This window comes from Oncorhynchus keta, chromosome 23 (assembly GCF_023373465.1).
Source record: "Oncorhynchus keta strain PuntledgeMale-10-30-2019 chromosome 23, Oket_V2, whole genome shotgun sequence".
NCBI classification, from domain to species: Eukaryota; Metazoa; Chordata; class Actinopteri; order Salmoniformes; family Salmonidae; genus Oncorhynchus; species Oncorhynchus keta.
In genome coordinates this window covers 8,404,494-8,421,982 of record NC_068443.1, presented here as the reverse complement: position 1 = coordinate 8,421,982, position 17,489 = coordinate 8,404,494, and the positions used below count along the sequence as shown (strand labels likewise).

Below are 17,489 nucleotides of genomic sequence, written 5' to 3'. Positions count from 1 at the left end.
TCACTGTTAGTCTATACCTGTTGTTTCTCTCTGCATTGTTGGGAAGGGCCTGTAAGTAAGCATTTCACTGTTAGTCTATACCTGTTGTTTCTCTCTGTATTGTTGGGAAGGGCCTGTAAGTAAGCATTTCACTGTTAGTCTATACCTGTTGTTTCTCTCTATATTGTTGGGAAGGGCCTGTAAGTAAGCATTTCACTGTTAGTCTATACCTGTTGTTTCTCTCTGTATTGTTGGGAAGGGCCTGTAAGTAAGCATTTCACTGTTAGTCTATACCTGTTGTTTCTCTCTATATTGTTGGGAAGGGCCTGTAAGTAAGCATTTCACCGTTTCTCTCTGCATTGTTGGGAAGGGCCTGTAGTAAGCATTTCACTGTTAGTCTATACCTGTTGTTTCTCTCTGCATTATTGGGAAGTGCAACGATGTGTGCTGAGAGTCAGGAAGTAAGTTTAGGGAGTGAAGGTTTAATAAATAAAAGGAACATAATACAAAACAAGAAACACAAACAACTGTCGTGGAAATTTCCTCTATTTACCAAATCATGGGAGCAAACCACACACACACGTCAGAGTTAGTTATAAAAGTCCATCTTTAATTATATCAGCTCTATCACAATCCTGTGACTCTCAGGTAATTCAGTGTCTCAATTAATTCTTTGAGAGCCCCTTCCACATTGCAATAGCCTTTTGAGTTTCAACAGTTCAGTATCTCTAATGAAAAGTTGAGAGTCCCAACACAATGGCAAATGGGATCCTTTATAGCAAAGATACACAGGATAAGACAGCATCGGCATAATTCATTGTTCAGCTTTGTCTCCTCTCTCAACCTCAGAACCATAAACCAATCCTCCATATCAACAGGCATATATCAAATTGTCATTTAGATACAACCAATTCTAAATACAACCAATCCTGGACAAGATCACAGAGACACCCTGACTGGCACACAGACATTGTGGAGCAAAAGATATGTTTACACATGATGACACTTTGACCTCTCCCCTCTCTGCGGCCCATGCAACTTAGTCTTGACATAGAACAGATAACTGCAACCTCGCCACAGTATTATACAAAAATACCATTCTGATGAGAAGTAACTTACACACATTTGATGAATATAAAACATCTTACATATGTTACCAACAAATTCTGATTCTTCCACGGCACAGACAGAAAACAGAAACTGCAACAATGACGCCTGGGGAAGGAACCAAAGGAAGTGACATTTATAAGGCAGGTAATCAAGGAGGTGATGGAGCCCAGGTGAGTGTCATAATGAGCTGATGCGTGTAACAATGGTGACAGGTGTGCGCCATAGAAAGCAGACTGGTGACCTAGTGGCTTGAGAGGGAGCAGACGTGACAGGAAGGGCCCGTAAGTCAGCATTTCACTGTTAGTCTACACCTGTTGTTTACGAAGCGTGTGACCATTTTTATTTGGTTGTTACACGAACATGGGAACATTGCCTTTAAAAGGATTGAATAGAATCCCGGCCTAAAATGATGTTCAAATTCCTGATTATTGTTGGCTAGTCTTTTTCCCCACCATAGCATATAAACTCTCAGGCATGGAGGTCATGGGGGCCATGGTAGTCATGGGGAGGTCTACAGGCAGGGGCTGGTGGTTCACAGGCTGGGGTTGGGGACGTCCCCCAATACTGTAGATGGTGGGTGATGCTGGACCTGGAGACATCTGCTGTTCACCGCCTGCTTGACTGTTATCTGGAGTCTGGAGAATAAAATTCACTTCATTAAATATTTCTCAGTAGCTGTTCAATGCTCTACATATACGCACAAAATGAAGATGAGTTTGTTGTTAATTTGGAATTTATATGTTTTCCATGAAAAACATTTTCAAAAAATGTCATCGACAGTATCAGTGATGTTAAATATCTTACCCCATCTGTAGCATAATCGGTGTTTATAATATCCTTTATGTCACCTATAAGTCAACCACGTAAAAATCCAACAAATATTTATTAAGAGTTACATTTTCAGATTCGCTATGAGCACCTTTGGAAACTATTCAGACCCCTTGACTTTTTCCACATTTTGTTACTTTACAGCCTTATTCTAAAATGGATTAAACAAATATACCTCAATCTACAAACAATACCCCATAATGACAAAGCGAAAACAGATTTTAATTTTTTTTAGCAAATGTATAAATGAAAGACAAACACCTTATTTATGTCAGTTCTCAGACCTTTTGCTATGAGACTCTAAATTGGGCTCGGGTGCATCCTGTTTCCATTGATCATCCTTGATGTTTCTACAACTTGATTGGAGTCCACCTGTTGTAAATTCAATTGATTGGACATGATTTCGAAAGGCACAAACCTGTCTTTATAAGGTCCTACTGTTGACAGTGCATGTCAGAGCAAAAACCAAACCATGAGGTCAAAGGTATTGTCCATAGAGCTCAGAGACAGGTTTGTGTCGAGGCACAGATCTGGGGAAGGGTACCAAAACATATCTGCTGCATTGAAGGTACAAGAACACAGTGGCCTCCATCATTCTGAAATGGAAGAAGTTTGGAACCACCAAGACTCTTCCTGGAGCTGGTCGCCTGGCCAAACTGAGCAATTGGGGGGGATGGGACTTTGTCAGGGAGGTGACCAAGAACCCGCTGGTCACTCTGACAGAGCTCTGGAGTTCCTCTGTGGAGATGGGAGAACCTTCCATAAGGACAACCATCTCTGCAGCACTCCACCAATCAGGCCATTATGGTAGAGTGGCCAGAAGGAAGTCACTCCTCAGTAAATGGCGTAAGACAGCCGGCTTGGAGTTTGCCAAAAGGCACCTAAAGGACTTTCAGATGATGAGAAACAAGATTCTCTGGTCTGATGAAACCAAGATTGACCTCTTTGGCCTGAATGCCAAGCGTTACGTCAGGAGGAAACCTGGCACCATCCCTACAGTGAAGCATGGTGGTGGCAGCATCATGCTTTAGGGATGTTTTTCAGCGACAGGGACTGGGGGACATGTCAGGATCGAGGGTAAAGATGAACGGAGCAAAGTACAGATAGATCCTTGAAGAAAACCTGCTCCAGACCGCTCAGGACCTCAGACTGGGGCGAAGGTTCACCTTCCAAAAGGACACTGAACCTAAGCGCACAGCCAAGACAATGCAGGAGTGGCTTTCTCTGAATCTCCTTGAGTGGCCCAGCCAGAGCCTGGACTTGAACCCATTGTAACATCTCTGGAGAGACCTAAAAATAGCTGTGCAGCAACGCTCCCAATCCAATCTGACAGAGCTTGAGAGGATCTGCAGAGAATAATGGGAGAAACTCTCCAAATACAGGTGTGTAGAGCTTGTACTGTCATACCCAGAAAGACTCTAAGCTGTAATCGCTGCCAAAGGTACTTCAACAAAGTACTAAGCAAAGGGTCTCAACATTCATGTAAATGTGACATTTCAGGTTTTATTATTTATATATTAGCAGAATTTTCTAAAAACCTCTTGTTTGTGAGGTATTGTGTGTAGATTGATGGGGGGAAAACTATTTAATACATTTTAGAATTAGCCTGTAACATAAGAAAACGTGGAGAAAATGGGTCTGAATACTTTCCCGAATCCACTGTGTAAATAATGTGAAATCATCCTGTTTATTAGCAGCATTAGGTAGCTTACCTCCATTTTGCTTCTGCCGAATCAAAACAATCAAAACAATTAGGATGATGATGATGATGATGGCAATGCCACAGACTGTGAGAATGAGTATGACATGGTAGGTGTTGTCTTCTTGATCTGGAAATAGTCAGAAATCATCTAAATCACTACACGCTGAGTGTTACTTTGTGTGTCTGAATGTGTGCGCAAGTAGATAAAACATGTTGACCCTACTTGTAGAAAAACTCATGTTGATGAAATGGTCTGAAGTTTTTGTGGTCTAAGCTACCTGGCTAAATGCTCGATAGCCTAATGTGTACATGCATTTGTGTCTTACCAGACTTACCAGAATTAGATGCACAAATTATTTTGATTTCCTTGGTGTCGTTGGCCCAGCTGACTTGGTTGCTGTGGTTACAGATGATGGAACCCCCTGCCACATAGACAGAGAGCAGGGGGACAGTGGAGGTCTCAGCCCCTCTACTCTTTCCTCCCACCTGAGAGCAGGTGCTGCTGTTACAGCTGGAGGTGACAGAGGTGTTCTGACCTCTGCAGGTCACAGTCATGTTACAGGTGCCATTGATGGAGGAGACAGAGTTCACTGTCAGGACTGGAGGCTCAACTCTCTCTGAAAACAAATCGAACCCCATTATAGTTAATGTATTAACCTGAGTACATGAGTTAGAGTACTTATGAATATGCATTTAACCTGTACACTATGTTTAGCTCAATGTTTAGCTCTATTGATTGATACTGTAACTGTTACTTTATAATAAAATAGAAAACTGTCAAACATACCTTGGACTTTTATCAAGTATTTAGCAATGTTTCTGTCATTGTTACCACTCACTACTGCTTCATAAAGTCCACTGTCTCCTTCCTGTAGGTTCTTCAGTAGCAGAGAGAAGTCTCCCACAATCAATTCAGCCCTACCTTGGTACCTTTCAAAGGTAACTTTTGGGGGGAACTTAACAACATTGACTGATGTGTTAAACTTCCAAAATAGCACATCAAAATCTTTCAGTGTAACATTTGTCTGGACATTCAGGTGAACATCCTGTCCCTTCAACACAAACACAGAGGTCTCAGCACTGGGCTCTGAAATAAACACACAGAATACTTCATGTAAAAAAGATGAAAAAGCCCATCGTACAATGTGACAAATACAGCAGTAGGATATATGAATTTAGTAACGCAACCTCCCAAAAGAATATGTGGAAATGGATTGTTTTTGCAAATAGCCAAACTGACTGACACATTGTAATGATCCAATTTGCAGACTTTGTAGTTTGGGCTAACAATTTGTCTATACACCCTATTTGCTAAACGGTTTAAATATTAACCCATTAAAAAGATCAGCTGCCTTTAGATCAACAGAGTCACAACCTTTGTTACGAGTAATACAGAAGTACTTTTACAGCAAAGAACTAGGATATGATACACACTATCAACTGTTCAGTTGGGGCGGCAGGTTGGGCCAATAACCAAAAGGTTGCTGGATCGAATCCCCGAGCTGACAAGGTAAAAAGTTAGTTAAGAACAAATTTGTATTTTCAATGACAGCCTAGGAACAGTGGGTTAACTGCCTGTTCAGGGGCAGAACAACAGATTTTGAACCTTGTCAGCTCAGGGGTTTGAACTTGCTACCTTTCGGTTACTAGTCCAATGCTCTAACCGCTAGGCTACCCTGCCGCCCCAAAAAGTTAAATAAAAATAATAGAGGTTAAATAAAAAAGTTCAGTATCAGAAACCATTCAGTAAAATAAACATGATGAAGTATAACTCCAGGAAGTACAACCTAATCTGCCTAAAAGCATAAATAACTTGGATGCTTATAAATATGGGCACATATTTGTGGTTGATTCTTACAGACACGTGAAAACAAGTTGAGCTGTGCATTTCCGATAGTGAGAAGTTTTTCTTGCTTCAAATGGCGTTGTTGCGTAGTTTCCTGTCAGTAACCTTCTTGTAACTGACACAGAACTTTTCCTCACAGTATTGTATACTATCAGTATACTATCACCACCCAAAATTGCTGTATTACTCATTACTTGTAAACACGTGTATAGCTTCAACATATGTTTAAAACTACAGTATCATCAAAAAATGATGCCCTAAAGGTAATTACACATTTTCAATTTAAAAGTCAATGAATTACTTGAATGTTGTAAAGTTAAACACATCACATGACCTAAAACTTCAGTACTTCATTAGATTATGACTTCTTCTGAGTTCCTGTGTGATCCACTGGTTAGACAACCAGTACACTGATTAGACCGGTTATAAGCAGAGTAATCAGAACAAATTATACTGCCTGTTACTTACTAACCTACTAATCAGATTATAGACATTTGTCTAATCAATATATTAAATATCACTATACAGATGTCTTATAAAATGTTTTTACCTGAATGATGGAGTAGAGTTAGTAGAATAGAAAGGGTGAAATACATAGTCGCCATACTTTGACAAATTACTAAACATAAATGAGGAAGTATTGTCACATAGGCCTATACTTCCTCTTCCTCTAGAAGGCTTTTATAACAATAACCACAATTCTAAAATCAAATCAAATCAAATCAAATCAAATGTATTTATATAGCCCTTCGTACATCAGCTGATATCTCAAAGTGCTGTACAGAAACCCAGCCTAAAACCCCAAACAGCAAACAATGCAGGTGTAAAAGGTGTAAAATGGTGTAAAATGGTGTAAAATGTCCCATGGCATTTGAAAGGACTTGATAACCTGTTTCCAATACACTACACTTACATTTACATTTAAGTCATTTAGCAGACGCTCTTATCCAGAGCGACTTACAAATTGACTTATATAGGAACTGAAAATGCTCTCCAAACTCAGGTGTTTGTGAAATTAAAGACATGGTAGAATGCATTTTTATCATGTTACAAATCAACTTAAAAATATTAGATTTGCTATTGTGTAATTATATTTTTTCTAACACGTTTTTAACATGTACATTTCTGGTAGGGCTCTACAATAAAATGCTAATGAATTACTTAAAAATCATACAATGTGATTTTCTGGATTTTTGTTTTAGATTCCGTCTCTCACAGTTGAAGTGTACCTATGATAAAAATTACAGACCTGTACATGCTTTGTAAGTAGGAAAACCTGCAAAATTGGCAGTGTATCAAATACTTGTTCTCCCCACTGTATACACAATAACCCATAATGACAAAGCAAAAAAAATGATTTTTAGAAATGTTTGAAAATGTATTAAAAAAATAATCCCAACTGTATTCGATGGGGTTGAGGTCAGGGCTCTGTGCAGGCCTGTCAAGATCTTCCACACCGATTTTGACAAACCTTTTCTGTATGGACCTCGCTTTGTGCATTGGGGCATTGTCATGCTGAAACAGGAAAGAGCCTTCCCCTAATCGTTGGAAAAACAGAATCATCTAGAATGTGACTATATGCTGTAGCGTTTAGATTTCCCTTCACTGGAACTAAGGAGCCTGTACTATGAAAAACAGCCCCAGACCATTATTCCTCCTCCACCAAACTTTACATTAGGCACTATGCATTCGGGCAAGTTATGTTCTCATGCACTACATGCTTCAGCACTCGGCAGTCCCATTCTGTGAGCATTTGTGGCCTACCACTTCATGGCTGAGCCGTTGTTGCTCCTAGACGTTTCCAATTTACAATAACAGCACTTACAGTTGACTGGGGCAGCTCTAGCAGGGCAGAAATTTTACGAACAGACTTTTGGAAAGTCATATGACGGTGCCACGTTGAAAGTCAGAGCTATTCAGTAAGGCCATTCTACTGCCAATGTTTGTCTATGGAGATTGCATGACTGTGAGCTCGATTTCATACACGTGTCAGCAACGGGTGTGGCAGAAATAGCCGAATACTCTAATATATATACAGTACTAGTCAAAAGTTTGGACACACAAACTCATTCAAAGGTTTTTCTTTATTTTTTACTATTTTCCACATTGTAGAACAATAGTGAATACATCATGTTTTACCAATCGTCTGTATACTACACCTACCTTGTCACAACACAACTGATTGGCTCAAACACATTCATATTTCATGCCTTGTTACTGTGGCAACGACGTTGCCTAATGTCTCTCTCCTTCCTTCCTGTTTTACTGACAGATGACATCTGCTACACTCCTTCTTCCCAAAGCTCCTCCCCTCAGAAGGTGTCAGTTCCAAACACAGACAGACGTTCTAAAGCCCCTATTGGGGGGCAGGCAGCCCTACAGAGTGCCCCGGTGGGGGCGGGACTCGGAGGAGGCGTGTTCTGTCTAAGGATGGATGCATTAACATACTCATTGAGCACATCAGTGGGCGGTCGGCCCTGTACCTGTGCGACCTCTGGAAGACCTTCCTGGTTATGCAGTGGCATTAGAAGTTCTTCCTCCCCAGGCTTACCTTCATGGGGGCCTGGTTCCTGTTCAGGATTCTGTGGTATCTGGTGGCGTTTGTGCAAGGAGCTCTGCTGGGTGAGAGGATGGAGACTAACTGCCTCTCTGTGTGTGTGTGTGTGTGTGTGTCCTTAACTGCCAGTGTAGTCTTTTTGTGTCTTTTGCCAACAATTACATTGTGACATCAGGTTCTTACCAACCAACTACGAACAAAACATTCTCCTGTAAATGGGATTTACCTCATCGTGTCCCAGACAAATTTCCCCTTGAGGGCAATAGGGAGCCAATTGGGACGCACTCCCAACGTGACCCCCTAGTGAATGTGATGGAACGTTCCCTTCCAGGTGGACATGTCCAGCGACAGCCCCTTCCTCATCCTCCCCCCTCACCTTCTATCACATCATAGACGGCAGCAGCCCGCTCAGGACCTAGGCTACCAAGGCTACGCTACACCTGGTCAGGGCTGTTCCCTTTATAGTGCACTACTTTTAACAAGGGTCAGGGTCAAAAGTAGTGTACTACATAAGAAATAGGGTGCTAGTTGGAATGCAACTTAGAAGTGTGTGTCAGTGCTTTTTCCTGTCCTGAAACACTTTTCCCTCCCTCCCTCCCTCCAGCACTGATCATCCCTAACGCCAACACCTCATTTGGCCGCCTTTCCTTCCAGTTCTCTGCTGCCAGTGACTGGAATGAATTGCAAAAATCGCTGAAGCTGGAGACTTATATTTCCCTCACAAACTTTAAATATCAGCTATCTGAGCAGCTAACCGATCGCTGCAGCTGTACATCTGTAAATAGCCCACCCAATCTACCTACCTCATCCCCATATTGTTTATATTTACTTTTCTGCTCTTTTGCACACCAGGACTTGCACATCATCATCTGCTCATTTATCGCTCCAGTGTCAATCTGCCTAATTGTAATTCTTCTCTACAATGACTTTCTTTTTTTCTTCTGTGTCTTTGACTTGTTTATTGTTTATTCCATGTTTTTCCATGTGTAACTCTGTGTTGTTGTCTGTGTCACACTGCTTTGCTTTATCTTGGCCAGGTCGCAGTTGTAAATGAGAACTTTTTCTCAACTAGCCTACCTGGTTAAATAAAGGTGAAATAAAGAAAATAAATGCAGAAGCCCCCATCTCATCTAAAGCACCAGATCTGTTCACAGATATTATCCATGCAGAACCAGCAGACGCTAAGTCAACCAGGTTAATGAAATGTGATAAAATGATTAAAGCAGCAAATATTAAAAAGCAAATACAAATAAATAAAAAAAACGTGACACTGTCTATAGGATGCCAACTTTCCAACAAGTCAGTTCGTCAAATTTCTGACCTGCTAGAGGTGCCCTGGTCAACTGTAAGGGGTGTTATTGTGAAGTGGAAACATCTAGGAGCAACAACTGCTCAGCCGCAAAGTGGTATGCCACACAAGCTAGAAGAACAAGAAACGCACACCTATTAAGGCGAGGTGCTGGCTAGCGGAGTAGAAACTTGAAAATAAAGGAGAGCTGCACACTCTAGGAGCTCAGATGCAAAAATGTAATACCAACGTTTCGACAGCCAAGCTGTCTTCATCAGGGTGACAGAACGGGACCGTCAACTGTAAGGGGTGTTATTGTGAAGTGGAAACGTCTAGGAGCAACAACGTCACAGCCTCGAAGTGGTATACCACACAAGCTGACAGAACGGGACCGCTGCGTGCTGAAGCGTGTACCGCTTCCTACCGAGTTCAAAACTGTCTCTGGAAGCAACTTCAGCACAAGAACTGTTTGTCAGGGGACCTTCATGAAATGGGTTTCCATGGCCGAGGACCTGCACACGACACTATATTCATAAAGAAAATACTTGACACACAAAAGTACTTGTTACATTTTGAATGGTTAGCAGGACGGGAAAATGGTCCAATTCACGAACGTATTGAGAGAACACGTGGTCATCCCTACTGCCTCTGATCTGGTGAACTCACTAAACACAAATGCATCATTTGAAAATGATGTCTGAGTGTTGGAGCGTGCCTCAACAAGAAAATGGTGCCGTCTGGTTTGCTTAATAATAGAATGAATTTCAAGTGATTTATACTTTTACTTTGTATACTTAAGTATATTTAGTACCAAATACTTTTAGAATTTTACTCAAGTAGTATTTTACTGGCTTACTTTCACTTTTACTTGAGTAACTATTAAGGTATCTATACTTTTACTCAAGTATGACAATTGGGTACTTTTTCCATCACTGCACACGAGCGTAATATCACCATGCACAATGCCAAGCATCGGCTGGAGTGGAGTAAAGCATACTGCCATTGGACTCTGGAGCAGTGGAAATGAGTTCACTGGAGTGATGACTCACACTTCACCATCTAGCAGTCCAACGGATGAATTATGGGTTTGGCGGATTGCAATAAGTGCCATGTGATTTTTAATGACCACAGAGAGTCAGGACACCCATTTAACATTCCATCCAGAAGACTGCACTCTACTCGGGGTGATGTCCTCATCACTGTCCTGGGGTATTGGGAGGAGATCTGTAGTCCAGAGGGCCTCCTTCTGGCCCTCCAACACCACCATTGATACCATAAGTCAATTGTGCAACCTGTAAATGTTTGAGAGGGCAGGATAATTATGATTTAAAAAGTTTAACTGTCCAGATTCCGTCTACACTCGCAATACATCCAGACAATGCGTGGCTGACTACCTCCGGAGGTGAGCAGGAAGATCCCAATCAGATCTCAATTTGACTTTTGATTGTGTCCACCATTTTAGACAGGTGTAGAAAATCAGAAAGTGGACAAGACCAGGACAAAGGACACATGTGAGAACCAGTTATAAACAGAGCTATTGAGAGTAAGGGCTAGATTCAATCCGGACCACGGAAGATCTGAGTTATAGTACAACTGAAATGTAAAGGTAATTTCTGATCGATCCGAAACATGACACAGCGTTTACTGTGAATGCAGTCTCCATAAACTTGAGAAAACTGCCTTTCAATTTAAAGAATTCAATGCGATCAAACATTGTCATCTAGGCACCATTTACAGATGATTTCCGTCTCCCACCATGGTGGGGTAGTTCACACAGCTGGGGTTGGGGTAGTTCACACAGCTGGGGTTGGGGTAGTTCACACAGCTGGGGTTGGGGTAGTTCACACAGCTGGGGTTGGGGTAGTTCACACAGCTGGGGTTGGGGTAGTTCACACAGCTGGGGTTGGGGTAGTTCACACAGCTGGGGTTGGGGTAGTTCACACAGCTGGGGTTGGGGTAGTTCACACAGCTGGGGTTGGGGTAGTTCACACAGCTGGGGTTGGGGTAGTTCACACAGCTGGGGTTGGGGTAGTCCCACCATACTGTAGATGGAGGGTAATGCTGGACCTGGAGATTCCTGCTCTTCACCACCTACATGACTGTTACCTGGAGTCTGGAGAATAAAAACATACAGTAACATTTTCACTGTGAATTTATGAACGGTGACCCGGTTATAAAACAAGGTCTTAAAAGCTGCAATCAGCAGTTGAAACAAAGCAAACTCACTGCCCCTGTTTTGGTAAAAAGCTGAGCGATGAGGCTGGAGAAATGTAACCACTCTTAAATTCATAGATAGAGCTATGGATTAAAGAACTGACCATCCATGTTTTTAACCATGTTTTGAGGCTACAGTGGTGTCCTAAATGATTTACAACCTTGATAAAGTTGAGCAATAATGACTGGCCAGGGTCGGTAATTTATATTATACTAATACAATTGCTCAGAGAAAGAGATTTTGTTTAACAACTACTTTTTTTCTCTCTTTTTGAGAGGGGTCAACATTATTGACACCCCTACATTTTTTATATAAATAAAGTAGTTAAAAGCTTAGTATTTGGTCACACATTCCTACTACGCAGTGACTAGGTCAAGCTTGTGACTCTTCATACTTGTTGGATGAATTTACAAATAGTTTTGGTTGTGTTTCAGATTATTTTGTGCCCAATAGAAATGAATAACTAATGTATTGTGATTTTGGAGTCACTTTTGTTGTACATAATAATAGAATGTTTCTAAACAATTCTACATTAATGTGGATGCTACCATGACCTCGGAAAATCCTTAAGGATTTGTGAATAATGATTAGTGAGAAAGCTAAAGGGTCAAAGATCATAACCATACCCTCAAGACATTTTAACCCCTTGTTATTGGTAATGGTGAGAGGTTAGTATGTCTTGAGGGTATGGTTTTTAGAGTGACAATTCTGACACCTACCTTTGTGAGAAAATGATTTAAAAAATATATATATTGCAATTGTATTAGTATAAATTAATATGATTCCCCTTTTTTTTTCATTATTAAGGGTGGCAATCATTTCTGACCCCACTGTATTGTAGTGTTTGTTTACATTTGCTTTGTTTCCAAACTGAGTCCAAATATGGATGCAGCAACTGCAGATTGACCCTTCAATGACCTCAAGTAAATAAATACAATTTATCTGTGGCTGTTCAATAATCTACAATATGAGCATGAAATTAACTTGAGTTTACCAGTAATTTGGAATTTCTTTTTGTGAATACAATGTTTTCATCAAGAATGACACAGTATCAGTAGTGTTAAATATGAGGTATCTTACCCTGACAGTAGCATACTCTGTGTTTATACTATCCTCTTTGTAACCTATAAATCAACCACATAAAAGATCTATAAAGGTTTGCTATGAGTGTACATACATACATACAGTATATATATATAATGTGAAATAATTACAACCTGTTATCAACAGTACTCACAGTGGTTTAATTAATAAAATGAAGTTTCTGTATTAAGAGTCATCCTGCAGCAAGAACAGTGAGCTTACCTTTATTCAGCTTCTGCCAAGCAATCAGGACACATCCAACGAAGATGATGATGATGATGATGATGATGATGATGATGATGATGATGCCGACATTGTAGTTTTGGTTCTCTTTGTCCCGCACTGGTACTGCAATATAGTGACATAAAAATCACAACGTCAACATAGGATATAACATCTAGTCTAGTGTGTATGTGTGTGTGCGCACGAAAGTGTGTATCCACAAAAGTGTGTGTGCATGCATGGGTGCGTGTCTTACTAGAATTGGATGCACAAATCGTTTCGATCTCCTTCATGTTAGGGGCCCAGCTGACTTGGTTGCTGTGGTTACAGATGATGGAACCCCCTGCCACATAGACAGAGAGCAGGGGGACAGTGGAGGTCTCAGGCCCTCTACTCTCTCCTCCCACCTGAGAGCAGGTGTTGCTGTTACAGCTGGAGGTGACAGAGATGTTCTGACCTCTGCAAGTCACAGTCATGTTACAGGTGCCATTGATGGAGGAGACAGAGTCCACTGTCAGGACTGGAGGCTCAACTCTCTCTGAAAACACAACAGATAAACATGGTTAGAAAACCACACACACGCTGATAATTTTTCTAGACACCATTTCATGTGGTTGACATTTTCTGTACCTTAAGAGGCAGTCAATTTAAATGCATTTAACCTGAGATAGAATTCATATTTTACTATTGATTGCTACTGTAACCATATCAATACAAAGAGAAGGATGGCAGGAAGGAGGACAACCTACCTTGAACTGATATCTGGTACTTGGCAACATCTTTGTTTTCTTCACCACTCACTCCTGCGTCATAAAGACCACTGTCTCCTTCCTGTAGGTTCTTCAGTACTAGAGAGAAGTTTGCCTCACTAAACTCAACCCTGCCTTGGTATTTAGTGTATACTTTCACTGTTGATGATTCATTGGAGTATTTTACTAAAGTGTGAGATTTGTTAAAAGTCCACTTTAAATCCTCAATATTATTTAGTTTAGCATATCCCTGGACGTCCAGACGAACATTTTCTCCCTTCAGCACAAACCGTTTCAGAGTCTCAATGCTGGACTCTGAAATAAACAGACAGAAAACTTCATGTAAAAATGAACAGTCTACCAAGAACACGTTATAAAAATATATATATGGTGATTCAATGTACAATTGTAAGTTAACCAGGTGCAATAGGATTGTGCGTTTGCTCAACATTTGGGCATATACAGAGCCTTCAGAAAGTATTCTACATTTTGTTGTATTACAGCCTGAATATAAAATTGATTAAATTAAGATTGTTTTGTCACTGGCCTACACACAATACCCCATAATGTCAAAGGAATTATGTTTACTGAAAAATTTTGCAAATTCATTAAAAATGAAAAGCTGAAATGTCTTGAGTCAATATGTATTCAACCAAGTTGGTTATGGCCTAAATAAGTTCAGTAGTAAAAATGTGCATAACACATCCCATAATGAGGTGACTCTGTGTGCAATAATAGTGTTTAGAAGACAATGACTGTTCCTGAGTGGCCGAGTTACAGTTTTGACTTTAAAGCTACTTAAATCTATGGCAAGGCCTGAAAATGGTTGTCTTGCAATGATCAGCAACCAATTTGACAGAGCTTGAAGAATTTATAAAATAATAAGGTTAAAATGTTGCACAATCCAGGTGTGGAAAACTTATAGAGACTTTCCCAGAAAGACTCTCAGATGTAATCGCTGCCAAAGGTTATTCTACAATGTACGGACTTGGTGGTGTGAATACTTATTTCATACTGTATTTCATTTTCAAAACATGTTTTCATTTGGTAATTATGGGGTATTGTGTGTAGATGGGTGAGAAAAATATATATATTTCATGCATTTTGATTTCACAACAAAATGTGGAATAAGTCAAGGGGTATGAATACTTTCTGAAGGCCCTGTAGCTGAACCAACATACAAACTTTATATATTACATTTTAGAGGGAGGGTCCTAAGCTGACATATGGCATTGTTTTAAGATGTATCATTTAGCTATTTGATTTAGAATTTTAGGACCCTTTAGGTATAAAAAAATATATACATACAAAAACAATGATTTGATATAAAATATTACAATTGGCTTTGACTACTATAGCCCATAGAAATGCATTGAATGACACATTTATAAATGGCAAAAAAGACAGTCAAAATAAATCATAAGGAATGCAGTTAAGTGTCTGTCCAATATTTAGGAGATAAGAACATTCAGGAAATATATATATTTTTTAACACATATTTTGGCCCTTTTTTTAGGTAGGTAAAATCGCTGTACTTCCATAAATGTTTTACGGAGACCACCGGAGACAACCTTTGTGTTCGTGAGACTCTCCTCTTTCCATAGAGTGGTTCCATTCATTTCTAGGCCAAAATGTTCGGACGCTACAAACGTTTGCGTGAGAAGACCGATTGTCAGGATGTCTCATGGTCTGACAAATACCGCTGTAGCTTGGCCACCTTCCATCGCATATGTGGAAGGCCGCCATAGGATGTGATGCATTGAGACGCAGCCCATACAAAAACACAGATATCTCTAGCTTGAACTGACTGATTTTGTTTTGATTGACAGCGGTGCGTCAACAAACTCTAGGGGTCAAATAAACAAACTTTAACACATTAGCTGAAATTGTCCTTTAGAAGTCCAAACTCACAGAATTGAGCTCATTAAGCAATTGCTTAAGTTAACTTTTTTTTACAGAGCAACAGTATGTTTATGGTAACTATAGTTGAATTAGCATGAATTACAAAACACTTTGCCTGTTTTCTGTGCATTGTACTAAATCCACCTTAATTCAGAGACCTGTTCTAAGATACAGTATGTTGGGTGATGTTTCATGCATTAAAGTGTTTATGTTCATTGTAGAGTTTGTGGTCTAAAATACAGTAGATATCCATCATGAAACCAGTTGGCTTATAAATGGCTGTCAACGTTCTGTCAATACCACCCCCACCCTCGTGCTGAAGCTGTGGTTTCCACATCCTGTAGCTCAAGGTGTTTCTCACACGTTTATACTAACTCTAAAACGCTATACGTTTGCTACTTGTAATTACACAACAGTAAGATTCAACAAATTACAACTAGTTAACCAATTGATCAACGTTAACCGATAGAGCTACTTTCAATGAAATATCATAATATCCGAATTATATTCCATTTCAAATATCATAATATATATTCAAAATATCAGAATTGAATGACTTGCCTAGTTAAATAAAGGTTAAACAAAACAAATAAAATAGTGTTCTAACCACCTATCCCCATACAGAGAGAACCTCTGATACTGTTGTTTGGGATATGACATCAAGGCAAGTGGTAAAGTACAGTAGGAAGCATGACATATCAGGTATATGACTGGATATCCAGTATATATACACATTTGTTTTTGTTGGTTTTACAGGATAGTGACAATTATCTGAAGAACAGTGACTCGTGGACTCTTGTCTTGTGTGTCCTGGTAGGACCCAGGCTACCCTGCCTTGTCCTTCCCCCTTCTTGTCTTATCATGTGAATGTTTTTTGTCACTGTGCTGTTGTCTTTGTAAATAAAACATACAAATTATAAATAGCAAAAAATTACTCATCAACATGTGCGTAGCCCATCCCTAACATCAAGTGAAACTATCAGCACTAACCTATTGCCTGATACCTGCCTTTCCGATCAGATTATTGGTAAACATATCTTAATCAATGCAGCCAATACTAGAGCAAAGGTAGAATATTTACCTGATCCTTGGACTAGAGCTGATAGAAAAACAATATAATGTAAGAGAGCTGCCATACTTTTTGTTGAACATACCCAGTAAAACAGGAAGTTAAAGTAAGTTCCTCAACTTGTGTAGCACTGTAACGGTTTCCTTGAGTCGAAGGAGAGGCGGACCAAAACGCAGCATGGTGATTATTCATGGTTCTTTAATAAAGCAACTACACATTAACAAACTAACAAAACAAGAAATGTGAAAATCCAAAACAGCCCTATCTGGTGCAAACACAGAGACAGGAACAATCACCCACAAAACCCAACACCAAACAGGCTACCTAAATATGGTTCCCAATCAGAGACAATGACTAACAGCTGCCTCTGATTGAGAACCATATCAGGCCAAACATAGAAATAGACAAACTAGACATGTAACATAGAATGCCCACTCAGATCACACCCTGACCAAACAAAACATAGAAACATACAAAGCAAACTATGGTCAGGGTGTGACAAGCACATTATAAGTCACACGATGGGTGGGTTACATATTTTTCAGTCTATGAAGGCATGACTTGGGTAAATTCGAATTCCAATTCAATCATTTACAAAGGGCTTCTATTTACAAAGCCTTCTCTGTAAACTCAAAATGAGGAACTATTTGTGAAAAGTTTTCCATTTTATGATTGTAGATTAAAATCACTTCCTGCATTGACAGACTTTTATATTAAAATATACCACAACCCTGCAATAAGGAGTCAACATCGTCATGCATTTTCAAATTATACAAGTATTTTGTCTTATGTTGCAAAAGACGTTCTGTAAGTCTGAAACCCTACTGTACCTCTTCAAATAAAATCTTAACACAGTAAGTCAGTCTTATGCACCCCCCTCCCCAAAAAAGTGCTCTTGTCTTTTACTACTACCACTGATTTAGCTGAAAACTTAATTGT

The 17,489-nt window shown here is 39.9% G+C and overlaps 2 protein-coding genes across 2 annotated transcripts; both read right to left on the bottom strand.

Annotated features, from left to right (window-relative positions):
- Positions 1 to 568: 568 nt before the first annotated feature.
- On the bottom strand, positions 569 to 6,154 carry LOC118401767 (SLAM family member 5-like). The gene is made up of 6 exons (XM_035799356.2): positions 6,016 to 6,154; positions 4,407 to 4,706; positions 3,955 to 4,236; positions 3,630 to 3,746; positions 1,894 to 1,937; positions 569 to 1,724 (listed from the first exon to the last, which is right to left on the bottom strand). The coding sequence occupies exons 1-6, from the start codon at positions 6,068 to 6,070 to the stop codon at positions 1,515 to 1,517; spliced, it is 1,008 nt and encodes a 335-aa protein (XP_035655249.1). The 5' UTR covers positions 6,071 to 6,154; the 3' UTR covers positions 569 to 1,514.
- Positions 6,155 to 7,530: 1,376 nt separating this feature from the next.
- On the bottom strand, positions 7,531 to 16,655 carry LOC118401766 (SLAM family member 9-like). Its single transcript, XM_035799355.2, has 6 exons — positions 16,563 to 16,655; positions 13,580 to 13,894; positions 13,087 to 13,368; positions 12,831 to 12,956; positions 12,606 to 12,649; positions 7,531 to 11,423 (listed from the first exon to the last, which is right to left on the bottom strand). Exons 1-6 carry the CDS (start codon positions 16,615 to 16,617, stop codon positions 11,031 to 11,033), a joined length of 1,215 nt encoding a protein of 404 aa, XP_035655248.2. The 5' UTR covers positions 16,618 to 16,655; the 3' UTR covers positions 7,531 to 11,030.
- Positions 16,656 to 17,489: the final 834 nt, after the last annotated feature.

Bases quoted from the DNA above. Each gene is read 5' to 3' on its own strand.
- LOC118401767 (XM_035799356.2), bottom strand. From the start codon at position 6,070: ATGGCGACTATGTATTTCACCCTTTCTATTCTACTAACTCTACTCCAT. The intron at 4,707-6,015 runs GTAAAAACATTT...TGTTTATTTCAG, and splicing joins AACTCTACTCCATCATTCAG to AGCCCAGTGCTGAGACCTCT. The intron at 3,747-3,954 runs GTAAGTCTGGTA...GACTATTTCCAG, and splicing joins AATTTGTGCATCTAATTCTG to ATCAAGAAGACAACACCTAC.
- LOC118401766 (XM_035799355.2), bottom strand. From the start codon at position 16,617: ATGGCAGCTCTCTTACATTATATTGTTTTTCTATCAGCTCTAGTCCAA. The intron at 12,957-13,086 runs GTAAGACACGCA...ACTATATTGCAG, and splicing joins GATTTGTGCATCCAATTCTA to TACCAGTGCGGGACAAAGAG. The intron at 12,650-12,830 runs GTAAGCTCACTG...GTTGATTTATAG, and splicing joins TTGGCAGAAGCTGAATAAAG to GTTACAAAGAGGATAGTATA.